Consider the following 27893-nt stretch of genomic DNA (forward strand, 5'->3'; position numbering starts at 1 on the left):
AATGATTAAAGTCAGCGATCATCACCTTGGGGAAGGCGAGTGACCCTCCCAGGGAGACCGCCTTGGAGGACATCGCCCCCGCCCCCGGTGCGGAGCAGGGGACACTGCGGGCGGCGCTCGCATCTTTCCCGCCCAGCCCGGGAGAAGAGAGGGTCTGCGGACAGCGGCCGTTCTCCGGACTCGTCTTCAGGTTGCACAGGGGAGGCCGCAGCGGAACCTTTCTCCTCCGCCCTGCTCTAGATTCCACCCGGGCCCCGTTGGCGCCGTACGCAGTGGTGGAGACTGACATGGAGACGGCGGGCGCTGGCCCTGGCGAGCCTTCTCACCTGGAGACTCCGGCGCCCACGGACGATCGGCTTTTCCTGGTTAAAGGTGTGATGTGAGGAGGTGCGGTGCCTGGCCTGCGCCAAGGGGCATTCCCCTACGCATCCCGCCCAAAGCCCACGTTGCGGCCTTGCCCCTGGATTTGGCGGGGTCGGGAACCGCTGGCGGCGGGAGGCGGCCCGGAGCCGGGAGGCGGGTCCGCGATCGCTCCTCGCGTGCGGCTGCATTTCCCCATCCCCTCGGCATTTTTTCTCCTGCTCTAATTACACTCGCTGTCTTTACCCCCGGGAGAAACTTCACGCCGCCGCCCGCGGAGAGGGCAAGGGAAGTGCACCCCGGAATGACCCCTGGAAGCAGAGGTCGTGAGGTCGGGCGCGCTTCACCCGAGGCTGCCGTTTACCTTTGGCAACAGCTGCTTAGCCATAATTTCTCGAATTTCAGAAGTAATTTTGAATGTAACTTAAAAAGTATCTGAAACTTATTTGTTTTGAACTTAATTGTTTCTTCTTTTTTTTTTAAATTTGAATCTCCCCTCCCCCAAACTCTTGGCAGGTGGAATTTTCCTTGGTTCTGTTGCCGCAGCAGGAATGTTGGCTGGATTTGTTACCACACTATCATTGGCTAAAAAGAAAAGCCCTGAATGGTTCAATAAGGTTTGTGACACTGAGATCCATTCATTGCATTGTTATTGTTTATAATAAATGGCATCTTTTTATATAAAAAAGTAAAGGAAATGTTGATGTCCTTTCTCATTGTTTTAAGAAGTAAGTCTGAGTATACCACATGGATTAAAGAAATTTACAAATTAATTGATGGTCTTCATTTTCATTTAAAAAGAAGTGCTTGATTCGTGGTTTTTTTAATTTTAGCAGAACAAGACTTTGAAAGCTTATCTGGTATAAGTCACAACATGACTTTAAATTTAGGTAACTCACTATTAGTATAAGAGGTCCCAATATTTTATGTACTATTAGAAAGAAAAATTATGGCAGTTAAACTCTTGATACTTACTGCAGGAGGATCTCTGTTTCAGAGATGTAATATTGAAATAAAGCGCAGCATCCTTGTGTCAGTGAAAAATATGTCAGCTCTTTAAACAGGAGGTTCATTCACTGCTATGGCCCCAGCCCCTAGAAAATAATTTAGATGCTCAGAAACTAGTTGAATGATTGTAACATACTTAAAGCAAAATATCCTTAACTTATTAGCAAGATTGACACAGTTGCTTTTTGGTGTTGTGTACCTCATTTCCTTCACTGATGAGGAATTTTCTTTTGAGTTTTCTTGTAGATTCTTGTCTTTGTATTGTTCCATCTCTTCCTTCCCACCCCTTTTGACTTATTCAGTACTTCATTGCTTTAACAGATGTTTACTTGGGATCTTTTATGTGTCATACACTGTACTAACTAGGTGCAAAGGATAAAAAATGAACAACAGTTCTGCCACTCAGGAATCTTAGAGTCTAGTGAGGTTGACACAGATTAAATATTCGCCCAGATTATTACCGTTGTTGAGGAAGAGTGTTGCATGAAAAATCTTAAACCATTTAGATTTGCTTTCTCTTATCTTGGGCATTCATACTTAACTCTTCTGGACACTAATGACAAGAGACAAATTTAAAGCATTTAAATTCCCTATGAGGGCTTACATGGAACAACTCAAATTATCGCTAAGAACCTTATGGATCATTTTCTCCCTCTGTAATTGAATATTTTTAGAGCAGAAATATATCTTGTGGCAGAAAGCAGTAAAATTTAATAGTGGTGCTTTAACAGTAGAATTTGGTTGATTTGTAAGCTGAAGTGTTTTTCTGTTAACCCTCAGCTCACAGACTTTAGAATCTGATGAAAGCTAGAGATTCTACACATATTCGCAACTTTGCATTCTGTTTTGTTCTGAGATTTATTCATCACATATGCCCTTCATGGTCTAAGATGGTGGTTTGCAGACTGATCCAGAGAACATTGGTGATTGAAACCCTTTTGTGGGCCTGTAAGGTCAGAACTGTCTTCATGATTATTCAAACATAATTGCACTCATGGTATGGAAGTAATGGACAGTGAAACTGCTGTGCCTTGGCATAGTCACCGTAGTGGCAGAAAACCATACTAATAGTCATTATTGTGTTTTTCATTTCAGTATATCTGCAATTAAAACAAACAAACATTACATAAGAATGTTATTGTCCAAGCAGTAAAAATTTTAGTTTTAGTAAATCATGACGTTTGAATTGTGAGAAGAAATGGGAAATACCCATACAGTTTTTCTTAACATTGAGGCAAGATGTCTTCCTCTAGGAAAAGCAGTGTGTGATTGAGTTACCAGCTGAACGAGCCACTTTTCCCATGGAATATTTTTATTTGAAAGAACAACTGACAAACTGTTATTTAGAAGTAGGTATATGGAAGACATTTTACTAAGAGTGAAAAATATGAACCTGTGTTTCCACTGTTAAAATTCAAACTTTCAGTTAAAATTAGGTTTTAGAAAACTTATCTGCCATCCTGGGCTTAACCCCTACTTAGTGGTCAGCAACTTTACTGATGAGAATTTTTATGGTGATATTAAGGATGTTTTAAAAAATATATTGTTTAATAAATCATATCAGTAATTGAAATATGTATATAACTTGGTAAATCAGTATCTTCTGAGTAATCATGTATTCGTGGAATAAAAGGTCTATTCAAAGTACAAAATAGACTAATACATTTTAATGTAATAAATTACAAAGAAGTTCATTGACATGACTTCAGATTCCATATTGTAACTAACCTTGAGTTAGGAGTTTTGTCAAATTTTATAAAAAAGGAAAGTTTTTAAATTACTTCTCTCTTTCCCAACCACATATCTGTAGGCCAGATTTTATTCATATAGTTTAACCAAAACAACAAAAAAAAATTTTTGCAACATGAAGCAGACATGAAAATCCAGTTCTCTTTTTTATTAGATTAGGCATCTAAAAAATTAGCAAGAATGTAAAATTTGCTTCTATTTTAAAATGAATAAAACTTGAGAACTTCTTGGTTTTGATTTCTAATATATTAAATATTAGTAAATATAACCCACATAACTGAAAATCTTTTGGGTCCAAGTATAAAAAGATCCTGAGACCCAGAAAGTTTGAGAACCACCATTCTGGATGGTTAAATATGTAAGTTCTGCTTCCCTCTGGGAAACAGTGGAATCAGAGCATTACCATTTATCCACGTTCTGAGAGTTAAAATGGGTTGTGGAAGAACTCAAGTTCTGGAGCATGCATTTAATCAGTTTGTATTGAGCAAGCACCAATGTAAGAGTATCACTGAGGCAATGAACTTAAAGGTCACCCACCACCTAGACATCCTCTATTATTATAATAATTATTTTTCCAAACATTGAATACCTACCAAGTGCCAGCTGTTATACTAAAGGCTTTACCCATTTAACCAACACACAGCCCTATGAGCCGATGTTACTGTGTGTTGTTCCCATTAAAGAGCAAGAAACTGAGGCACACGTGAATCAAGCAACTTGCTGGACATGGTACTTTCCTATCTTCAGTTATTTCTGGGGAATAAATCATACCACTTAGTAATATTGTTATTCACATAAACTCCTATCCACTAACCTGGGAATGTAGGTATTTATTATAACACAGGATTATAACCCAAAAGGACTTTTTAATGACCAACTTTTCAGCTAAGGGCTACCTACACTGCTTCTATTTCAGACAGATAATCAGCTCCTTAGTGACCTATTTTCATTTTTAGCTGTGTCTCATGCTAGAAAGCTGAAAACTGGGAAACAATAATAAGGGCTAAGTAAGCACAGTTGTTTTTCTTTGTAATTTTTTGAATAAACAGGAAAATGCCATCTAAGGTGGCCAGATAGTCCACTCTTGAACTTCTTTGATCTATTTAAATGACCAAGCTTTATTTCTAAAACTGGTTCTTTTCACATATCAGTTTCATAAAAAGACTGCAAGGTTATATGAGTGAAATTTTGTGTGTATATTTCTATTAATATATACATACATAAACATGAAATTTGCTTATCTAAAGTAATTCAGTGCCTTATAAATGTTATGGCATGGAACAACTTTATCACATTACTGAGTTATTTCAAGATCCATTTATGTAACAAGTAGATTAAAATGACAGGTTATCATTCATCTTTCTCATAGCTGTAACTTCTGAAAAATTATAAAAAATACCTTTTAAAAGTATTTTGCATACATTATTAAGTTATTCTGTGACGTAAACATAAAAATTTGATATTAGATAAGAATGCTTTATAGGGGAAATTAAACTAGATTGAACATTCTTTTTAAAAAAATCTATTTGATTTATGTAAAATCCCAGAATTATACTGAAAAAAAGCTAAAACGTAGACTTATTCATTAGTATGCAGTTAGCATTCTGACAGTTTGCTCTTGGTAGTTCCTACGTGTATGAATAATAGATTATTAATTCTCAGAGGCTACTAGGTAAATGTTAGAAGATAAGGAATATACATATGTTCAGGCATAGAAGTATTATAAATACTGAGTTTTCACTTAGAAAATCATTTTTGTTTTATCTTGGGAATACTCCTTAGTGTTTTACTGTAACTGCAGTATGATTTGTTAAATTCAACTTCCAAATACAAAAGCCTTAGTTTTAACTTAAAAAAAAAAAATGAAGCCAGGTGCAGTGGCATATGCCTGTAATCCCAAGACTCGGAGGCTGAGGCAGGAGGATCTCAAGTTCAAGGTCATCCTTAGCAACCTAGTGAGGCCCCAAGCAACTTAGTAAGACCCTGTATTTAAAAAAAAAAAAAAAATGGCAGTGAGAGAAAATGCTTTCAAAGCAACGTTACTCTTTGGCAAGTTAATCTTTTCCTGAAGCAAGTCAGTCAACATTCATTTTGAAAAATTTGAACAGAGTGTGTGAATGTCATTTGGCATTTTCCCCTAGAGGAAAAAGCTTGGGTCTACACTTTTAAAACTCAAAGATCAATTTTTAACATCAAGTTGCCACAAAAATTCATTTTCAGAAGCATAATTTATATAGTATGACTAATAATAACTAATTTTATTTTATAATTTATGAGACTGATATTACACAAATATGACCTGCTTTTTAAAAAGTCTAAGGCAAAATTAAGATTTTTATGTGAATATTGCTGTATCATTAAGATTTATTTTCATGCAGTTTCTTTTTTACTTGATTTAGTAAAACAAATGTGGGTGTATGTAGACTTTAAAATATATATATGCATAGGCCAATTTCTGTCCTTCCCAGGGGAATGATGGTTTTTAATCTTTGTTTCTAAATTAATATTTAGGCCAAAGCACTTAAACTGACCCTGGTAAAATAACATTTGGTTAATTCTGGGCAAAAATCAGGCCAATTAAAAGCCAGGGAGTGCATCTGTAAGATCTGTGGTGTCTAGGGAACCACACTGAAACTACAGCAACATGGACAAGGAATGAGATGGAGAGAATATTGTTTGTATTGTGGAAAATGGTTAAAGAAGGATGTGTTGGTGCCCTGGTTAGGTCTAAGGAATATCTACAAAAAGTGCCAGTCAATAAGCACTGCGTACCTACTAGATGTAGTCATGATGATGCTATGTACAGGGATGCAGATCAACAAAGTGTAGGCTTTCTGTGTGCTGGAGCAGTGTTAGCAATCTCTAGCCAAGCATGCGTAAGAAAAAGCGGCACTAAGAAATAGGTTGAGCAATATAAAGAAAATTCTTCTGAAAAAGAAGTGGACACAAATAAATAGAATTTTCTTTCCAGATGAAAGACAGGATGTTATAATCTGCTGTTATCAGATTAGGTAATTATTTTAATGTTATTCTAATAAAAATGCCAATGAATGGGGAATAGAGAAATCTCGTGGAATGTTCTGAGTTTTTTTCTGGAAGAATTAACAGGCACAGTGTCTTGTATGCTGAAATGTCTGTCAATCAGAGATATTGACTTACTAAGTAGTGAAGTTGCTATTTGACCATGGTTTGGCCTGGCCTCCTAGCATCATGATGCTTACATCATTTCAAACACTCCCAGCTTACTTATCCTTTCTGAATTGATCATTTTACCCAATCCTTTCTGTCTTCATTTCAGGGAAGCATGGCTACAGCTGCCTTACCAGAGAGCGGGTCTTCCCTTGCCTTGAGAGCTCTTGGCTGGGGCTCACTTTATGCCTGGTGTGGGGTTGGTGTGATCAGCTTCGCAGTCTGGAAAGCTTTAGGAGTTCACAGTGTAAGTAACTACAAACTTATGATTGGCGTCTGGCTGTTTTTTCTACTTTCTGCTATCTAAATTTTCCTGGTGTTCGAATTTCCATGTAGTGTGGTCCTGTCTTGGGAAGTAATGGCAAAGAATGTAATGCAATTCTTGCCAATTTCTAGGCAACTTCTCATTACTAGTAACTAATTTAAGTTTTTCAACTATAATTATGTAATGACTAATTCATAGCTAATGTTCATTCTATGTAAATTGATGTTAGCTACTTCTTTAATGAATTATTAATTGGAACAACTTTCTAAACTATTTAACATCCATCCATATGTATAAACATTCTTGTAAAATAATTAAAGCATTTTTAAAATGGGTTATTTAAATGATTAATTGTGTTGTTTACACATTATTGGAAAAAATCCTAAGAGCCTAAATATGTGTGTGTTTATGTCTGGGTGTATATGTATGTGTTTATAAAATTTATACCCTAAGCTAAAAAGCTATCCATTAAAAAAGATTGGTTTCTTTCTTTTCTGTTGTTAAGAGGGTCCACAGAACTTCCAAACAACTAGTAGGAAGTTCTGTGTATCAGGCTCTTAATGACAGATGAGCATTGATGGGAGTTTAGAATAGGTGGCGGTAATGGAGTTGATGAAAAGAGGTTCTGGATTTATTTCAAAGCTGGAGTTAGCAAGATCTTGTTGTAGATTGGATGTGGGATGTGAGAAGAAAGTAAAATCAGGGAATGTCTCCAAGATTTTGGTGTGGGCAACTGCAAAATGGATAGAGACCAATGTTAGGGGATAACATAAGGGGCTCAGTCTGGGACTTGTGGGTTTGAGATATGATAGCCACATGAAGAATCAAGTAATCAGTTAGATATAGAAGTTTGGAATTCAGGGGAGGTTCAAAGTAGAGATATAAATTTGAGACTCACCAGTAGATGGATAGTGTTTAAAGTCTTTAGACCAGATGAGCTCATGAAGGCAGGCAGCTGGGTGGCAAGAAAGCAAAGAGGTCTGAGGAGGGAGCTCTTGTGCATTCCTAAGGTTGAGAGATTGGAGAGAGGAGAAAGTAGCAAAAGGGATTTCCTGACCAAAGAGGCCAGGAGAGCCAGAGTAGTAGCTGGGATGCCAGGAGAAGAAAACATTTTAAGAAGAGGCTGTGTTGCATGCTAGTGAGAAGTTGCATAAGAACACTGACCACTGACTTGAGCGTAGCAATATAGTGGTCACTGTTGAAATGGTGGCGGAAAGCCTGAGTGGAGTAGATTCAAAAGAGAATAGAGGAGAGAAATTGGAGGCAGTACCTACTGCCAGACAAGTATTGAGTTTTGCTGTAAAGTGAAAGAAAGAAATGGAGTCATAACCAGAAGGATTGGGGAGGGGGGAGTTAAGAAGGTTTTGGTTTTAAGTTGGATAATTATGTGGAGATGAATTAATTCAGTAGAGAAGGAGACACTGAGTTGTGGGGAGGGCAACAGGGAGTGGTTTGCTAAAGCAACCTTATAAACATAATTGAGCTTTTCACATTCAGTTTAATCATAACTAAACATGGGGATTACTGTACTTTTCAGTCAAAACACACTGATGGACAAATGATAGTTTCCCTGGTCTGAACAACCGTTATTTTTAAAGTGATTTTGCTTTCTAATCATCCTTTGTAACAATAAATTAGGGACAACTTGGAAAATTCTGAAAACCACTGACTGAAGATTTTTGATGATTGTTATTACTTCAATTTTTTTCATTTCATCCATTGTACCAACATTTTAGACATAGCAGACTATTTATTCTGCCTAATAACAATATAGCATTACTATCCCCCATTTTATAAGTGAGGAATAAGGGCTTAAGACCCTAACTCACTTGCCCAGGATCTCACAACTTATAACTGACAGAGTCAAGTTTTGAACTGAATTCTAAATCTTCAATATCTGCGTGTTTTCTAGCTTTACCTCCATTAGCTAAGATGGGAAATAAAGGAATAAGTGAAAGGAGCTAGGGGAGGGAGGCAGGTAGTGAATTTGGTTTTGATTGTGACCTGACCTTGTTGTTCTTGATAATTCACCAAGTTTTTCTGGGTAAGTGAGAGCCTCATCTCTCCACATGATAATTGATGTCAAGTCTGGTCTAGGACTGGCCATTCTTTACTCAAAGAAGAGAAAATCTTCTTTTAAGCTGTCATCTGCAATTAAAAAATGCCTACAATATTACAGTAAATGGAAAACGGGACTCATAGCTATGTATGATAGGAGAGGGAGTATCTGAAACAAGGTACCCGGGAGGAAAAATGTCATATAGAAATATGTGAGTGAATTATGGGCATATGAGTGAATTTTTTATTTTGCCTTTACATGTACCTTTAAAATATTACTTTACTAGTAATACCTTTTAAAAAATTGTGCAAGATTTTATTTCTATTAGTTTTTTACTGCAAAGAAGTTCATAAAACTCCTCTGGCTACCTATGAAATGTACCTGGGGCTTGCACCTAGTAATAAAGTTAAGTGGCTGACAGCCTGTTAGCACTTTCCATTGACAGTGGAATTGATGGGTGATGATTCCAGTGTTTAGTACTCTGGTTATAAACTCAATAAAAAATTTTAAGGTTTGAAAATATGAATAATCTTTGATTTAAGAGTCATGGAATGATTCAATCTAAATTTTCATAGACCAACAAAATTAGGTTATTATACACTGGAGAATTTGGCTTTATGGGCTAGATTGTGCTATTTTAGTTTCTAGAATGTGAACTTTGTTTTATGGCACTAATAAGAGGATTATTGCCTAAATTAAATATTTTGGGGAGAAAAAATATTTTCTGACTGGCACCACTGAATACAAGAATACACAGATTCCTTTTCTGTTGCATCTTTGTCTAACTAAATAGAGGGAATGCAGATACCCTCTCCCCACATACAGGTCACTAGGCACATCAGTTTGATCTGCATATTTAAGAAGTGTCACAGAAAAATGAATCCACTAATATTTTCCAAGAGGCACACGTTTTAAGGACAGCAGTGTTTATTAATTTGTTGGTGTGTTCATTTGGAAGTCATTAATGGGTCTTTCGAGAGCCGCACACTGTGCTAAGAACATCTCCTCAGTAAGCTGTTGTCTAAGCCTTACCATTCCCTTCCCTGGAAGATTCTTACTACCCTGTTCTGAGGCTCACAGACAGCATATGGGATATTTCATCTCTACATTTAGAGAGTTCCTGCATTTAGAGTTTTGATGATGAGATTGACCTGAGTCCAGTAATGAACTTGTGTCACTATCACTGCCTCTTCGGGAAATGGCATTTTTCTCTAAGGATAACAGTATTGGTTAGAAAACGATGAGCAGAAATGGTCCATGCACACAATAAATCGTTAAGAGGGGACTTTCTAGATAAATGCAGGTAAGTAAAAACCAACTCCAGCATCAAATAATTGTTGTTTAGCTACCTTGAAATGCATTAAATCTGCAATAAACTCAGCCCCCCCACCATCACAAAAAAAAAAAAAAAAAAAGGTGCCATCTAATGGCTGACTTTGAGCAGCTTGATAAAAGTACTTGTATTTCCTAATTTAGTTCACAGCTACATCTACTGGCCTAAAAAGGAACGTGTTAAAAATGCTTAAATCAAAATACTGTTCAGATTCTTTAAAATATTTTTGTTTTACTCTATTTATAATTATCATGAAATTTCATATTTCATGGAGCACATGTAATACATCAAATATATTTGTATTTTATATAATGGCACATCATTTAATCAGGGTTCAAAAAAAGGAGAGCTAGTGGGAGTTCAGTAACATGCCCAATTAGGGAGTTTGCCCAGGACTAGGTGGGGACCTCCCTGCCTGTGTAGAAATCAGCATAGACTCACATCTACCCTGCCACCTGGCCAGCTTTGGGCCAGCAAGCACAGCCTGATTGTTCAGTCTAGGTTTATTGGTTACTCTTAATTATTGTATCATTTGAGTAGGACTGAGGATTAAATTCAACACAGTAACTTAATTGTGGAGGGGGGAGATGAGTTTGTCCTATGGGTTCATTGTTCCTAAACAAGCTATGCACCTGATCCCAAGAGACTGATCATTCAGCAGGAGCAGTATGATTAGCTTGTTTTATCAGGGCAGGTACTTCAAGCTCAGAAAATAATTGAGGTAAATGATCTGATTTCCTTTAGTGGACTAACTGGCAATTCCCTAATTATGGAAGAAAAAGTAGAAACCATGTCATATACAGTTATTCGGATGTTACTCAATTGCATAACTTTGACTTTATTACTTTTATTATCTATAGTGGGTATTAATATTTGAAGGATTTCTGAAGAGGTTTAGCTAGTTTTCAATTAGACTACCTTGGATATTGTTTTCTTCTCTTCAGAGGGGAAACACAGGTATCTTAGTATTTCCTGGTTGATTCAATTGGAACTTTACAGAAGGGAGAATACACTGCTGAGGCCCTGTTGCTCTACATTTGTGAGGGGGTTGCCATCTCAAACGACTGGCAGAGTCACCTCTGCTTCCCTTTCCTGTGTCTTGTGTAGATGTATTCATGATGCCTGGTATAGTAAGAATTTATAGATAATTTATAGCAATTGCCTTCATAGAAACTAAAACCCAAATAAAAACAATGAATGAAAATGTTCTTAGTTATTTTGAATTACTTTAAATTATTTAGAGATATAAATTATAAATGTTTTTAACATTTTTATTGTGGGATAAGAGGTATTTGTCTTTATTTCTATTTTATATTAGTCAGCTTCGTGTCACTATAACAAAATATCTGAGAAAATTAATGTCTAAATGAAAAGATTTAGTTCACAGTTTTGGAGGTCCCAGGCATATTGAGTGACCCCATTGATCTGGGCTCCTGGTGGAGGTGCTGGACAGCAGTGGCAGGGGTGTGTAGTGGAGCACAGCTGCTTGCTCATATCATGGGCCAGGGAGCAAAGAAAAAACTGCACAGTCCCTCTGGGTCACATACCCATGACCTCAGGAACTCCCACAAGATTCCACCACCTTCTATAATGTCCTTCTTGGGACCAAGCCCAAGACATATAGGTCCTAGGGGGACATTCAAGATCTAAACTAAAGTACATATATTGGTGTTTATTTTTAAAGAAAAATGTATTTAGGGCCTATCTTTTTTAAAAAACAAAGATGACATTGGTTTGGGGTTAAAAAAAAAAAAAAAAAAAAAAAAAAAAAAATATATATATATATATATATATATATATATATATGTTTTCACTGTTTAAAAAAAAACAAAAAAACAACTCAATGTAAAAAAAGTACAAAAAAGAAACAGAAGCCAGCAGAAATCCCACCAAGTTACAGTCACCATAGTAGGAACACCCTTTTAGACCTATGCTGTGTATCTATAGGTAGATTCATAGAATTGTGCAGAAATGTTGTGTGCTGGGTTGGGATGGAGCTCAGTGATATAGAGTTTGCTTAGTATGTGGGAGGCCCTGGGTTCCATCCCCAGCACTGAAAACAACAAAAAAACCCCTCGGGTGCTGGGACCTTTTTGACTGCACAGTAACAGGGACATTTCACACAGCAGAGTATATAAATCTCTATCACTTTCAATGACTACATGGTACTCCATTGCATATTATAATCTACTTAATCTGCTTAACTGCCAGTAGTAGTTAGAAAATAGTTTTTCACTATTATACACCATAGTGATCATGTAGGCATACATCTTACTGTACTTTTCTTGATTGAGAAATTTGTCTTAAAGATAGAGGATGTATGTTTTAAAAATGTCTTTGCAAAAAATTTAAAAATAAAAATGTTTTGCTATCTGTTGCTAAATGACCCTAACCCTAAATGACCCTCCAGAAAAATTTGTTTATAAGGTAACAGCTTAGAATGAATCTGACATAACTTTCCTATGTTTGAATATAAATATATGAATACAACACCAGTGAAATTCCACATCATGTACAACCTCAAGAATAGGATCCTAATTAGAATAACTTATATTCCATGTATGTATAATATGTCAAAATACACTCTACTGTCATGTATATATAGAGAGAGAACAAATTTTTTTAAAAAGAAGAAGATTACAGCCCATATAAGTTTCCTAGCACCCTAGCCATTAGTGACTTGTATTACTCTGAAACTTTTGGCCATCTGATAGATAGGGAATTATCTCTTTTTTTCTTTTCTTTCTTTTTTCTTTTTTTTTTAAACTGCATCTCTCTTGCACCTCTGTTGCTATAAAGGCTCAAATGAAAACAGTCTGTGATTGGAGTTTTTCAAACCTCTTCAGGCCTGTCCTATCTCCTCATCTGCTGATATAGGTGGCTGCTTTCTCAAGATCCCAGGTCTCCTTTCCTTTAAAAATAAACAAACAAAAAAGGTAAACCATATAATAGAACAACTATCTTTTAAATATTTCTCTAGAAATGGGCCTTTGGCCTTCCTGTTCCTGTACAATATTACTTCCTCTGAGACTGTTCTAGGTGCATTCTAACAACATTTATTTTGTCTGATTCTTTGTTGTAACTGCTGCAAGGTATAATTTTTATGTTAATATTTAGATTTATTTCTTAACTCTATGATCAGCCTGATGGCTTTTGCTAATTATAATTACATTTCTTCCTTTGACTCTTTAATTCAGTTTTATTACTATTCTGGTTCATCTTTTATTAGTACATTTATTCTTACTATTTTTATGTATTCATCTCAAGTGAAGCAGTAATGTAGAGTGACTGTAAGACCCTAAATGTAAGTAAAACGAGGGAAAATCTTAGAAGTTTTCAACTTTGATGATATCTAACAAAGGGAATAGACTAAGTTCTGTTTACTTCTCACTGGTTTAGTTCAAAGATTAAAAACAAGTATGAGTCTCCTGGCAAATTATTTAATGGTAGCCATTTCAGAGTGATCTGCAAGAGAAGTCTGAGAAGTGGCTGAAGCATCTTTCTGCGTCTTCCTAATCTAATTTCAGTGTTTCTGAGATCTCTACCAGCTCTGCCCTAGGAAGAAGCTTCAGTTTTTTACTCTGATTAACACTCAGCATACTGGCCTCACCTCCTCTTCTTCACAGTGCTCACTAGAACCCCCAGAAAACAGGCAGAATGATCTTCCAGAGGTTGTTTCATCTGTCAATCCCTTAGGCCTTCAAGCAGTTTATGGATTAAGGAATATTTTCCTGGAATCATTTTTAAATGAATTGGAAGCATCAGTTAGTAAGTTTGAGGCAACAGAGACATCTCTGTTGCCCTTGTTTTGCATTCCTTTGCAGCTCTGATGGCTTAACATGGGGCTGGGGAGAGGCACTTGATGTGTGGAGCAATTTGGTGACAGAGGGACTGAATCACAGGTCTTGTTCAGTGTAAAATGGGAGATAATGACCAACGTGTTTTACGCCAAGGAAGGAGAAATCTGATGTTGGGCCATATTTACAAAATATTTCTTTAAAAACCCACTAGTTTCCTTTCATAAGTCAAATTGGGCCTCTGGCAATTTATGAAATGGGAATGTGCACCCATTAAAGAAGGCCTTCTTTCCAGAGGCCTGGCACAAATCAGGCTTAGTCACCTCAGGAATGGTCCCAGCCATATTCCACAGGAGGAAAGGTGGCCTTGATCTCACTGAGTTTTCTTTTCATTTTTTTTCCTTTGTCCTTATTTCTTATACTGAAATAAAATTTGGCCGGTATGAACAGATGTCTCTAAATAAAGCATTGTGGACTGATAGACCTGATATTGTGCTATTGTGTGCTTCCTCTTAAGCTTCATTTTAAAAGCTACCTGATATTGGTAGTCAAATATAGCTAAAATTCAATGAAACAATGAGTTTAATAAATATGTTAATATACTTTATATACTTACTTGTCAGTATATCAGAAAATGAAGTCTCTCAAATTCAATTTCCCTAATAAATATTACTAAAAATTTTAAGAAGAAATATATATATATATATATTTTAATATTTATTTTTTAGTTGGGAACAATATCATCTTTATTTTTTATTTATTTTTATGTGGTGCTGAGGATCGAACCCATCATGTGCTAGGCAAGTGCTCTACTGCTGAGCCACAACCCTAGCTCCAAGAAGAAGTACTTTTTAATGCTGTGTATCTTTTCACTATGCAAATTGTGCTAACCGTAATTTAACTTTTTGTTGAAGACTGAATATCAGATATTGTTTGCTTCTTGTGCTAACAGATCCTGGGCTTTTATAGTTCTTTTTTTTTTTTTTTAATAATTTTTTTCAGACCTAGTTTGTTACTTGCAGGTGTCCCATTTGCTTCTGAAATGCTGTGGCTTATTAAACACAGTTATGCTTATGGGCCCCTCTTTGTCTTCATCTTCTGACCTCCACAGGTTCCTGCCTCTCAGTGACTTTATCCCCACCCTGACTCAAGCTCACTGGCCCCTGAACTCTGATGCTTGGACATCCTGCAGGCATAATGCATGTTGCCCACGGAATGGCCACTTACCCCACCCTGCAGCCTACTCCTGGACCACTCTCCCAGTGAATGGCAGCACTGTCCACTAAGCTGCCCCAGGGGAGAAGCTAGATCACCATTCATGACCATACTCTTTCTCACCCTGTCTTGTCAGTCACGAAATGCCTCTCTCCTGCATAACCACAATGGCTGGGGACACTTCTTGTCCCAAGATGATCAAAACGGCCTCTCTGCTCTCTCTGCCTCCCACCTTGCTTCACTGCAATCCTTGCTGCATCTTACAGCCGGGCACTCTGGCCTTCACCTTCCCCAGACTTCTCCCTGCAGCTGTACCATACACTCTACTTGTTACCAGGGACAAAATGTCCATGCTGCTACCAAAGGCCCACCCTTGCCACTTGGGCAGTGGGTCCCAATCCTGGTCATCTACCCAGAGACCTTGCTGCTGTCCTGTTCCTCAGGCTTTACTGATGGTTACATTCTCCCTATTGCTGCAGCATGTACAGATGTGCTGTTCTCTCCCATTGGTCTGCTCCCTTCACAGAAAATATTTCCTGAAAGGATTGTATGTGGTGGTCATTTCCACTTCTTCCCCTTTCTATCTCCTGCCAGCTTCTTTCCTTGGGACTGCAGTGCTATTGACCAGGTTGCCAGTGCTCTCCTTGCTAGATCCAGGTCTTACCTCCGTTCCTTGACCTTCTGGCCGCATTTGACCCATTGAGCAACCTCTCAGGAAGCAATGTCTTGTGGGTCTTGTGGTTTCTGAGACACCTTGGACCTCACTGGTCTTTGCCAGCTCCTCCTTTGATACTTTTGACATTAGTCCATTGACTCCATACAGAGACTCTTCATTCTTCATCTGTGCACAGACCCTCGGCTCTGTCATCTAGCTCCTAACATTTTAAATCAATCTGTCCAAACGAGTGGCATCCAGATATATAGCCCTTTAGACTTGCCTCTCGGCTGCACTTTCCATTTTCACTGTGTCTCACAGGCATGTCTAATGACCCATGTCCCACCCAGAGCTCTTGATTTCCTCACCTCCTCCCAATGTATTCCTCACCTAGTCTCCCCCATTTCAGGAAGGACCACCATCATCCCGTCCCCCTAGTTCAAACCAAAAGCCCAGGTGAGAATTGTTTCAGATTCTCTCATTTCCCTTCATCCCTTCTAATCCATGGGCGAGTCCTGTTGTTGTAGCTCATAGCCCGCCTCCATTCTTCTCTTACCTAGTGTATTGAGCATCCTTTTGGTCTCCTGACCTCACCTTCATTTCCCCTGCATTTTTTTTTTCTCCACACAGCAGCTGGAGATATTTTTTAAATGTAAGTTAAGTTATGACACTGTTTCACTTAAAATTCTTCACTAGCTTCCTGTGGAAGAAGGTTTGCATGGTAAAGCCCCACCTCCTTCCCTGACCTTGCCCTGAGCTACCACAGTTGCGCACCCCTCCTGTTGCCCTTGGGCCCTGCCAGTGCCCTTGTTCCCCCAATACACCAGGTTTACTCCTGCCTAGGACCTTTATTCTAGCTTTACCCAGGAAATTTATGGCCTGACCCTCTGTACAGCCAGCTCTATTGCCATTCAGAACTTCCACCCAGATTTATTTCACCTCTTCAGAGAAGTATCCTCAAACCATATGGTCTAAAATTACTCATTATCCTATTTTCTTCACAGCACCAATTGCAAAATAAAATTATTTGGCCTATTTTCTTGTTTTATCAGTCTTTGTAAAAATGTAAATTCTGAAAACAGAGCTCTCCTTTATCTTGTTCATTGTATCATCGGCACCTGTCACAGTACCTTCCATTAGTAGGTGTTTTTTAAATATTTGTTGAATGAAATCTGATTACATGGCTTCTGCTATCTCAACGGCTCCCTTTGCCTTGAGAATGAAGTTCAGTTCCTTTAATGGTTTATGCACCCCTCTGTGATCTTGCCCCTGCTTATTCTTTAACTTATTGGTTCTCAACTAGAGGCAAAAATGTCCCCCCACCTAGCCCCAGAATATATGTAGAAGATATGTGGCAGTATCTGGAGGCACTTTTGCTTGTCAGAACTGGGATGGTGCTGCTGGTATGGTGCTCCTTGGAGACTTGGAGGGCTTCTTTAATTCTAAAATATAATTTTATAACTTTAAAATTACAAAGAAAGCTTTTAAAATAATTTTGTTTATGTAATGCTCTCCTTCCTTGTGAGTTAATAGCCTGTTTCAGATCAGATTATAATGTTAATTAACACTAATTTTTACTCATTTGGATCCTTTCCCCCCCCCAAATCAAGAAATTCTTATGCTGATTTTTTTTTTGCGGGGGGGGGGGGGGGGGGGGGGGGGGGGGGACCAGTGATTGAATCCAGGGGTGCTTAAGAGCCACATCCCAGCCCTTTTTATATTTTATTTAGAAACAAAGTCTTACTGTTTAACAAAGTCTTGCTGATTATTTTCTTAATGGTTCCCAAAAACAACATTTTAAATAATTCTAATGTTTAAAAATATTTTCTCTTCCATTTGCATACTTGTTTCACTGTATTTCTAGTAGTATAGATTTTGTTGTTGTTTTAACTTGGTTAAGGTTTGAAAAATGCTTGGCTATGAAAATAGGTAAGAATTTTTTTTAACTTATTCACAGTTTTATTTGAAATTTATGCATTAGCCTTGCTAAGAAACCCCAAAGGGAGCTGGGCACAGTTGCAGACACCTGTGGCCTGGGAGGCTGAGGCAGGAGGATAGCAAGTTCAAAGCCAGTCTCAGTAATTTAGAAAGGCCCTGAGCAACTTAGTGAGACCCTGTCTCAAAATAGAATATAAAAATGGATAAATATGTGTGGTTCAGTGGTCAAGTGCACCTCTGGGTTTAATCCCCAGTATAAAATAAATAAATAAATAAATAAATAAATAAAATAACCTAAAGGGGCATCACTCATTTTACTACCTCTGTTGTAGCACCAGGTAGATTCTCTAGCCCAGCTTTTCATCTCTTTCTCTTCTTTCTAGCCTTACAAATTCAGGTCTGCATTGAGTTACTCATCCTTTTCTATCTTAAGCATTTCCCAAATCCCTATTCATGTGTCCATCTCTGATCTAGAGGACAAGGATACACTAATAAATAAGGTTGATTCCTTTAGAAGCGATATATTCAATAAGTATTTAACATTTAATTGTGATAAATCCTGTAATAGAGATAGGTACAAAGTGGTGACATAGGATTTTTAAAAATCCATTCTGCTTGAAGGATTGGCAAGATCTGTGAAAGGATGGGCTGTGGGAACTGGGCTCCTGGACAGAAAAAGGAGAGTGGGAGTGGGCTGGGAGAGGCCAGGTGGAAGGACAGAGTGAGTTGCAGCCATTCCAGAGACATGCGGTGGTCTGAATTTCCTGTCACCTCCCTCCTGAGTGGTATAAACAAAAGCATTAAAGTGTAATCCTGCCATCAGCTATAATATCACACTGCATTTTGAATAGATAATTTGAGCTAGGTTTTCAATTCAAAAAGAATAATGAGCCACCTAAGATAGAAACCATGAGGGAGCTGTCTGGCTATATTTGGCTTTCCACAACTTTGAGTAGACCTACATCTGCTCTGGAGGTCACTTACGTCTCTTCATCTTTCTTAGTACTTCCCGTCTTCTCTTGAGACTTATTGTAAATAAAAAGTGGCTTTGTTTGATGTATTTTTATTTTGGAGAGGTTTACCCACCCCAACCCACCCCCATAATGATTTAGTTATGGCTAGGGGGAAATACTGAAGACACTGGTCTCAGATATTATATTTGAAGAAATTTAAACTCTAGGAAGAAAATTACATAGAAGGAAGCCATCCACTTTAGAGTCTTTATGTCCTTGAATTTCATGCTCAAGAGCACTTATCCTGGAAAATGACTTGTCTGGTCAAAGGAATCATTTAGGAAGAAGGTGGGAGCATTCATCAGGTTAAAACATTTCCAGTGAGGACTAGGATAAAAGAAATGATAGCTATCAAAATCTTTTTGTTTCTTTTAAAGGATCCCTCTAAAATATTGGCTACCATTCAATAAAGATGATTATTTTTAAAATTCAGGTTTTTAATTTGACAAATGGTATACCATAAATCTGACTGCCTGAGTGGAGAGAATTCATGTTCTGATGCTTTTGTGCTTTTGTGTGTCACAGAGCTTGTGGCTCTGTACCATCTAAACAGAGTGGCTTAGACAGTGCATCATCACAGCCAATGAGTCACATTGAAACAAGGTTGTGGAACTACAATGATTGCCAATTTTCCCCACCCCTCATCCAACTTCTTTGCTTATTGTTCCTCTCTTCAGTGGCAGGAAGAATGAGAACAGCTTTTCATGTCCTGAATATAAATTATTCATTTTGTCAGGATTTGTTATCCCAAAACTGTAATCTTGTGGATTATGAAAGGGCTATATGTACCAAGAAGCCCCATTCTGGGAGAGTAAATCCTGTCTTAGAACAAGAGGGGTGCTTTGAGCAATCCTTACTGGGTTCAAATCATTTATAAGTGGGGAGAAAGAATCATAATTGTAATTGAGGCTTTTGTAGTTTATTGAGTTTATCAGAGTGTGCATTTCGTCATATGTAAAATGTACATCTCCTCAGCAATTTGTAAGGAAAGTAGTTAAGAAGACTGCCTAGAAAAAATGCAGAGGAAGTAAGATATACTGATACAGTGTTGTATACTAAATAATTTTCATCATTTTAGTCATAAGTCTGATTTGTGCATTGCTTAAAATTTGTGATTTTAAGAACATTTTAAAGATAAATTCCTTTTTTGTGACTTCTTAAGTCGTTTTTACTAGGACTCAATCACAGGCCTTCCTTTGGTATAAGGAATGGGTATCCTCTCCTGGTGAGTTTTGACTATTAAAGTAATACATGGGCAGCCCCTTGCCCTGTTGTCGAGCACCTGTCGACTTCCATGGGTGTGAGTCATGGTCATGGTCATGGTCAGTCCTTCCTAAATAAAAGGTCCTTCAGCTAGATACACTGGGAAACAGGAGCCCATTTCTCTTCCGATGCTATTGGGAGACAATGCATAGGCACCTTTGTGGCCTGCAATATAACATACTCACCTGTACTTGATTGACGCATCTTACTTGGTCTGCCTACTCAGAGTAGAAAATCGATGACTCCAGGACTCTGGGTTCACCTGCCAAACGTGTAGAGTATGTGTATAAAACCGACTGCAGGATGCCCTCGCTGGACAGGAAGCCCATCCCCAAGCCTTGGTCTGCATGGAGCCGGAGCGCTTGGCGAGGCCTCGTGGGATGGGGGCGTGGCCTGCGGGGCCACGTGGGCGGGGCGGGGCCTGCGCAGAGGCGTTACCTCGCCCTAGCCCGGTTCCTCTGGCCCTCAACGGACTGTGCCTCTGCGGTGGCTTTCCTCCCTCTCTTCCTCCTGAGTGCGCAGCCATGAGCTGGGCTGCCGGCGTGCTGCGGTCCAACCAGAGAGCCAGCGCGAAGCTCCTGGGCCCCGGGAGGGCGCGCAGGCCCCCTCGGGCGGCGCAGGTCCCGCTGGGCGGTGGCCGGCTGCTCACGCCAGTGTCGGAGATGGCGACCGTGAAGGGGGAGCTCTTCAAGAATTTGGCTCCCGAGGAGCGCGTCCACCACACCAAGGTGTCCATTATAGGGAGCGGGTCGGTGGGTGTGGCCTGCGCCTTAAGCATCTTGCTGAAAGGCCTGAGCGACGAGCTCGCCCTCGTGGATGTTAACGAAGCCAGGCTGAAGGGCGAGACCATGGACCTTCAGCAAGGCAGCGCCTTCGCGAAGCTGCCCAACATCGTGTGCAGCAGAGACTACCTGGTCACCGCCAACTCCAGCCTGGTGATTATCACGGCAGGGGCGCGCCAGGAGAAGGGAGAAACCCGCCTCGACTTAGTCCAGCGGAATGTGGCCATCTTTAGATTGATGATTTCCAGTATCGTCCAGTACAGCCCCCGCTGCAAACTGATCGTGGTTTCCAACCCAGTGGATATCTTGACCTACGTAGCCTGGAAGTTGAGTGCGTTTCCCAAAAGCCGCGTTATTGGAAGTGGCTGTAATCTGGATACTGCTCGTTTCCGTTTTTTGATTGGACAAAAGCTTGGTATCCACTCCGAAAGCTGTCATGGGTGGGTCCTTGGAGAACATGGAGACTCGAGTGTTCCCGTGTGGAGTGGAGTGAACATCGCTGGCGTCCTTCTAAAAGATCTGAACGCAGCTATAGGTACTGGTAAGGACCCTGAGCAGTGGGAAAATGTCCACAAAGAAGTGGTTAACAGTGCCTATGAGATTATTAAAATGAAAGGTTATACTTCTTGGGCCATTGGCCTATCTGTAGCTGATTTAACAGAAAGTATCTTGAAGAATCTCAGGAGAGTGCATCCAGTTTCCACCATAATTAAGGGTCTTTATGGAATAAATGAAGAAGTATTCCTCAGTGTTCCTTGTGTCCTAGGAGAAAATGGTATAACAGACATTATAAAGATAAAGATGACCCCTGAAGAGGAGGCCCGCTTGAAAAAGAGTGCAAAAACTCTTTGGGGAATTCAGAAGGAGCTCAAGCTTTGAAGTTGTTTGGAGATATCATTCTGAAGTTACTGAAGACAAGATATAGATATAGGATTGTGTATGCCAAGGTTTGGAATAACTTGAATTCCTAAAAATTGATGAAGAGGTTCCCCTCTTTATTTAGCCCTCCAGGTTTTGTTTGTTTGGTTTTATTATTTAGTATCCAGATGTAAGATGGTACTTTTTACAATTCTTGACTGCAACACAAAAGGGGGTTTTGGTGTCTCTTATGTATCAGTACTTTCCTTGAACATCAGTGTCGTTGCTATCTAGTCCAAAAACAAGTCTGTTTGGTTTTGGATACAAAACAAAGATATTGGTGTTTATTGTGTTATAGAAATTCCATTCTTTTTGTTAAATACATACTAATTCATTCTGGCTCATTAATAAATATGTTCACTTATATACTCTTTTTAAAAGTTGTAACTTCCTCTAATGTAGAAATAAAATTGTGTACACACATGGTACTTTTTGTAATGAATCCATCTTGAGGCTTCCCTCTTTTTGCTGGAACAGCCAATCAGCTGGACCATTAAACACAAACATCATGAAATGGGGACTCCGTGTGTGTGTGTATACAGCACACGTGTGCATGCATGCCTGTGAAGCGAGATCATTAAGATATGAAAATAATGGTGATCAGATGTAGCTGTTATCAAACGTTCAATGCAGTAAAGTAGAATATCTTTAGAAAGAGGCCTGACAGTCACAGGTGGTACAGCTACTGTCATTGATTTGGCAAAAAAAGGAAACCCTTGAATTATGCAGTTACCAAAAGTAAAACCTGATTTAGAGAAAGCATTTCAGACATGCCTGTGAGAACCTCATCTGCTGTCTCGTTAAATCAAGATGCTATTATAAGTTGTTCTAGCTGGGCTAGGTCTTAGTACCGTGGGCTCTGGCTCCGAGAGTCATCCCTGTTGCTTGGTTTATTTCATGTGAACAGCTTTTGCTTTTCAGTTGTGCCCAGTTTTTAATTGCTTCATAAGACTTGGCCATCTTAGTGAGAATTGCTTTTCTCAGAAAACATTCATTTCAGTTCATACTCTAGACTTTATGGATATGATATACTAAGAGTTTAGGGAAAAGTAAAGATGGTTTATCTGTCCTTTACTTAAAGGACAATATTAATAACTTAGAAAATGGAAAGCTGAGATTTAAAAATTCACATTAGCTTTCCTAACACCATTAAATGTCTAAATGAACAACATGATTATGTTCTAATACATGTCATCTTCAAATCATTGTTGCAATCAGCATCTGCTCTCTAAGCCAAGCCAGTGCTGGCTGCTTAGTTGAATTTTATCAAACAGATTTAGGACAGCAGTCCCTCATTAAAAAAAAATGACCCTGTGTATGCTGATCGGATGAATCTCCCATATACAATTTCACTGAAAACATCTAGAAATGTTCTAATTCCCCCAGGAAACAGTTTCATATAAAGGGATTAACTGATGTGCTGAGTTCCCTGAACATGGGAAAACTAGTGGTTTGTTTGACCCAAGTGGTTATAAGAGATTTGTAGGGCTCATTTGCAGAATCCCTGTTCCCTCTTATGTGATAAGCTTTCATTCAACTGTGTTACAGTCATAATTATGACTTTAGGGTATCAGAGTATGCCTTATGTCTGTTTTATATGTCAGCCAGGATAGGCTGAGTTATGCCACAACGAAAGACAATCTCCCCACAATCTCCCTTAAAATACAGAGGTTTATTTCTCACTCATGTAGAAGCCACAGTGGGTTCAAGTGACTCTCTTGGAAAGCTGTTCTTCAAGTTCTGGCTTAGCACCTCAGGTTACTTTTATCTTGAAGCACCACCTGGGTGACACAGAGTTCCAGTACTGTGATGGGAAGGCAGGAGAGGCGTAGAAAGTCAACTCCTGTGGTTAATACTCAGCCTGGAAGTGACACACATTTCTTTTTCTTATATACACTAGTCACATGGTTATCGAACTTCAAGAAGTGGGAGTATGATCCCTTATCTCCAGAAGTAGATGTATACTGATTCTTGGTGAAAATTAGTGCTACATCTGTCATACATCCAAAAGAAAATATCCACTATTACAAGAGGTATATATTATGTTTTTAAAAATGTTTTCAGTGAAAGGTGGCACATGGGTGAAAGTTTTAGAGACACTTTGTAATGATAATTTTTATCTCCTGATATATTAGTATTATATGGTCTTACTCTGTTCTGTTTTAGGAAGAAACTGAATTACCATATTCTTAAAAGTTATCATTGATGCTATAATCACTGACATATCTAAAGGCTGTGCCTTCATATCAGTAGATCCTATAATGATCCTGGCAATAGTCCTACATCTGCAAGTGAGAAGATAGAAACTAAGTGAACTCGTTAGTGGCAAAAACAACTCAAAAGAGTTTTAAATTCCAATAACTGCCCATTTATTAGAATTGATGCTGTAAGGATTTTCAGAAATTAATTAAACTGAGGTATAATCTGAAGATCTTAAGTATATGGAGCTCCATATGGAGCTCTAAAGCAACTAGAGACCCTGTTTATAACTTAAATGTGGACATTTAAGGCACCACCTTGGTGACAGATTTCCAGTATTGCGATGGGAATGCAGGAGAGGCCTAGGAAGTCACCTCCTATGGTTAATACTCAGCCTGGAAGTGACACACATTTCTTTTTCTCATATACACTAGTCACATGGTTAAGCTACATATACTTAAAATCTGAAGTTGTTGTTGTTGTTTTGCTTTGGAGAAGTCAGTTCTTTCTGTGTACCATCAATAAAGATTTTCAGAATAAAAAACTATACCAAAAACTCCCACAAAATACAAATAGTAGTCCACCAAGATTGTGGCAACCAGAAATAGACACCCCCCTATAGTTCCAGTTCCTTCCAGGGATGAAGTGCTATCTCTAGTGAAAAAAATCTGAAGATTTTAAGTATGCAGAGCTCCATTGTCTAAAGCAACTTGAGACCTGTTTATAACTTAAATGTAGATGCTGGATTTCCATAGCCACAGCTTGAGCATTCGAGACTAGGGCTAAGTGGTGTTTCCCCCACTCTTCTCGGTTCTTTCTCCTGTTTTGAAGCCCTTATATTCCTGGTTGGCTGTTTTCCAGATGATTCCTCCTACTGGTTCAGTTACTTACCTATGACCCTGGGAACAAGTAAATAATACAGTATGGGGAAAATGAGAGGAAAGAAGAAAACCAGGCCAGGAATGGGAATGGGAGCACTATCCTGCTGAAGTTGAGCAGCTGCCCTTCACTCTCCTACCCTGGCCTCCTTTGCTTCCCACCCACTGCTTCCTGGCAGCTTACTATTCTATGTCACTGAGAAGGGAGAACGGTAAATGATGCTGCTTGTGCCTTGGCCATCTCACATCCCTTTTGAAAACTGTGTCATTAAGCTAAGTTTTAACATGTTCACCCGGAAAGATGAAGGGAGAGAACCAGGCAACACATTGTAAACCCTGTCTGAGAAGTGCCTGTTTTTCAACTACGAAAGTCTGTGCAAAGTTCCTCAATGGGGGTATGGTTGGTGCTTTGGAGAAGTCAGTTCTTTCTGTGTACCATCAATAAGGATTTTCAGAGTAAAAAACTACCAAAAACTCCCACCGAATACAAATAGTAGTCCACCAAGATTGTGACAACCAGAAATAGACCCCCCCCCCCCATATTCCAGGTCCTTCCAGGGATGAAGTACTGTCCCTAGTGAAGAACCTCTCATAAAGGGATCATCATAGTGCAAAAACTCTTCTCAGCATGGAGAGTGAAAATAAGGGGTGGGGGAAAGAGAGGCATGTCCCATAATGTGTGTATCTTCAAGATTGGAATCTGGGTCTAGAGCTTGGAGATGCTTGGTGTGGGTCACCTAAGACTATATAGTGGATATATCCTTAAGTATCTTCAGTCTCAGAATAGTTCAACCAAAATTATATATAACTGTAAAGTAATGCTTTTAACAAACAAACCACTATAATTATATCCATGTGAGCTTTGTTCTTAGAACACATTTTTATAATGTGTGTGCACCTAATATACAGTAGGTGTGCTTTATGTGCATCATCGCAATCCTCACAACTGGAGGCAGATAGTTATTATTTCCATTCTGCATAGTGGAAACTATGGCTAGAGAGAGTAGGCAGCTTTTCCAGGTGGCAGAACTAGAGTTTGAACGGAGACTCTGATATCACCTCTGAATTTGGAAACAAGGTAAAGATTTAGCCTCAATTTGAAAAAATAAGTATCAACATGAAAAAATATATTAACTAACTCTCAGATAACCACTCTAAGAATGTCTGCATGTTGCTGATGAGTCCAGGGTTCTTCACAATCCAGATGAGGAGAAACAGTGAGGCTGTGGTGCTGCCGAAATGGCGTCTTCATAGTAGACCCAGAGAGAGGATAAGCATCCATCAGAGTGTGTAAGACTCCAGCTCCAGGAGCCAGCACTCCCCTCTCAGCTGGGGTGTAGGCCTTAGGTGGACCAGGCACCCAGGTGAACTGCAGGAATCCTATCAGCACTACATAAGATCTCCCAACCCCTGCCCTGACTCTTGGATTCCAAATCAACTTCTGCTGGTAAAACCCCTACCCAGGCTTTTCCACACTGCCTGGCCCATAAGAACATTCTAATTTATCTGCCATTCATTGATTCATTTGTTTTAGTAAACTCCTACTAAGTTTCTCTTCTCCATTCTTTCCCTCTGGCCCTAAAATTCTCACTTTGAATGACCTAAGTATGTTCATTTATTTGGACTGACAGAAATGGCATTCTTTGCTACATCTGTATGTATGAAAGCCAGCGATCCACACCATTCCTCTGATAGCAGATTCATATCCTAGAGGGTTGACAGTGTTGCCTTCCAGACTAAGAATGAAATTTTGTGTTATTTAGTTAATGGGTTCATACTTGGAAGAAGAAAAGAGGTGTGTGCTTTGTTCCTTTTGCTCTGTGCCTGTGAACAGTGAAGTGTTTTCCATTCAGCAAAGGTGCCGTCTCTAATAGTTTCGGCTGTTTCTCCCTTCTTCTGACATTTGATGACCAATTTTTTTTCCTTCTTCTAGATGAAAGACTTTCGAAGTAAAATGCAATCGATATTTCCAACAATTCCCAAGAACTCCACGTCAGCTGTTGAGTGGGAGGAAGCACTGAAATCTAAATAGAAGGACATGGGTGAATTCCAGAATGATTGCTGCAGGAAGGGTGGTTTTGGAAACACCACCATAGTTGAAAAGGGACTGGGAGCAATTTCCCCATCGATCACCAACAGATTGTGATGAAGTGCAGGACGGCAGTGTCGAGGCTCCCTGGCAGGCGCTCTTTCTGTGTGCCTGAGTCTGTCGGGAGGGAAATGTCTTCCCAAAGTTCAGATGACTATTTAACAATAATAATCATGGGTGGAGGGGGCACAAAGGAAAGATGTCTGTTTGGAACAATAAACCAAGGGTTGTACCTGGGAAAAAAAGAGTTTATAATAAAGTATGACAAAGAATCTTTATAAGCAAACCTCTAACAGCAGTGATACCTCAATGTATCTAAATAAGTGGGTTTTATGAGCCTTTCCTGTCAGTATATGCCTGAGACTCTGGATGGTTACTATGAGGCAGTGTCTAAAGTGACAGGTTCATTGGTGACTCCCACATAGTGGGAGGCAGTCGTGTGGCTTGGTGGTCCTGAAAGTCGTCTTTGGTTTGCAGCTAGGACACATTCCAGTTGCTCACCTGATGGCCTCACTGGAAGGCCCTGTGAACCATTATGGGTAGGACAAAAAGCCAACAACAGATTATGATAAATGACACAGCTGGGCTAAAATAACAATAATGGGTATAAGATGTACTTTCTTGAAAAATTAGTGCTGGGTCCTGAATACTGACAATCTATAGTTTTGTCTCAAAGTAAACCTATCTTGAATATTTTTAACAGAGTCATTTGAGTCTCAGAAATTGGTAACTGTTCCTTAATGAAGCTAATTCTTACCTACATACGTAACCCTCTCATGTCCTCCACGATCTCACAGAAAACAGATAGAAAATAATGTCTATGTGCAATTATTTTTACTGGAAATTAAAATTCTTTAAAGAAGAGAAAATAATGTGTCAGTATGTCCAGAGAAATCACCCCTGGTCGAACATCACTTGTGCAATTTCCTTAGAATCACTTAGGCTCTAATTAGTCAGCAATCAGGTTTAATAAAGCACATTTGAAATTTCTGTTATAATGAAACCTTTTAGTTGTAAGGGAAAATTTTAAATGAAATGTCAAATGCATAATGTAACATTCTTCTCTAGACCACGCTACCCTATTAAAATTACTGTATTGTTAATTAAACAGGTGTAATCAGTGTCTTGGTTCACGTGGAACCTGTTAAAAATCCAAGACTAAAAGGAAAGGATTGTGAAATTT

General features: G+C 39.0%; 2 protein-coding genes across 2 annotated transcripts; both read left to right on the top strand.

Annotated features, from left to right (window-relative positions):
• Positions 1-239: 239 nt before the first annotated feature.
• Tmem242 (transmembrane protein 242) lies at positions 240-26996 on the top strand. Its single transcript, XM_027939563.2, has 4 exons — positions 240-372; positions 877-977; positions 6416-6553; positions 26555-26996. The coding sequence occupies exons 1-4, from the start codon at positions 288-290 to the stop codon at positions 26651-26653; spliced, it is 423 nt and encodes a 140-aa protein (XP_027795364.1). The 5' UTR covers positions 240-287; the 3' UTR covers positions 26654-26996.
• Ldhal6b (lactate dehydrogenase A like 6B) lies at positions 17543-22293 on the top strand. The gene has a single exon (XM_071612880.1). The coding sequence runs from the start codon at positions 20192-20194 to the stop codon at positions 21503-21505; it is 1314 nt and encodes a 437-aa protein (XP_071468981.1). The 5' UTR covers positions 17543-20191; the 3' UTR covers positions 21506-22293.
• Positions 26997-27893: the final 897 nt, after the last annotated feature.

The sequence above is a fragment of the Marmota flaviventris genome, chromosome 6, assembly GCF_047511675.1.
Source record: "Marmota flaviventris isolate mMarFla1 chromosome 6, mMarFla1.hap1, whole genome shotgun sequence".
In the NCBI taxonomy this organism is placed as follows: domain Eukaryota; kingdom Metazoa; phylum Chordata; class Mammalia; order Rodentia; family Sciuridae; genus Marmota; species Marmota flaviventris.

What these genes read in the sequence shown, in the direction of transcription:
- Tmem242 (XM_027939563.2), top strand. Translation starts at nt 288, where the DNA reads ATGGAGACGGCGGGCGCTGGCCCTGGCGAGCCTTCTCACCTGGAGACT. An exon ending in GCCCTGAATGGTTCAATAAG is followed by an intron (nt 978 to 6,415) that starts GTTTGTGACACT and finishes TCTTCATTTCAG; the next exon opens with GGAAGCATGGCTACAGCTGC. An exon ending in AAGCTTTAGGAGTTCACAGT is followed by an intron (nt 6,554 to 26,554) that starts GTAAGTAACTAC and finishes TCCTTCTTCTAG; the next exon opens with ATGAAAGACTTTCGAAGTAA.
- Ldhal6b (XM_071612880.1), top strand. Translation starts at nt 20,192, where the DNA reads ATGGAGCCGGAGCGCTTGGCGAGGCCTCGTGGGATGGGGGCGTGGCCT.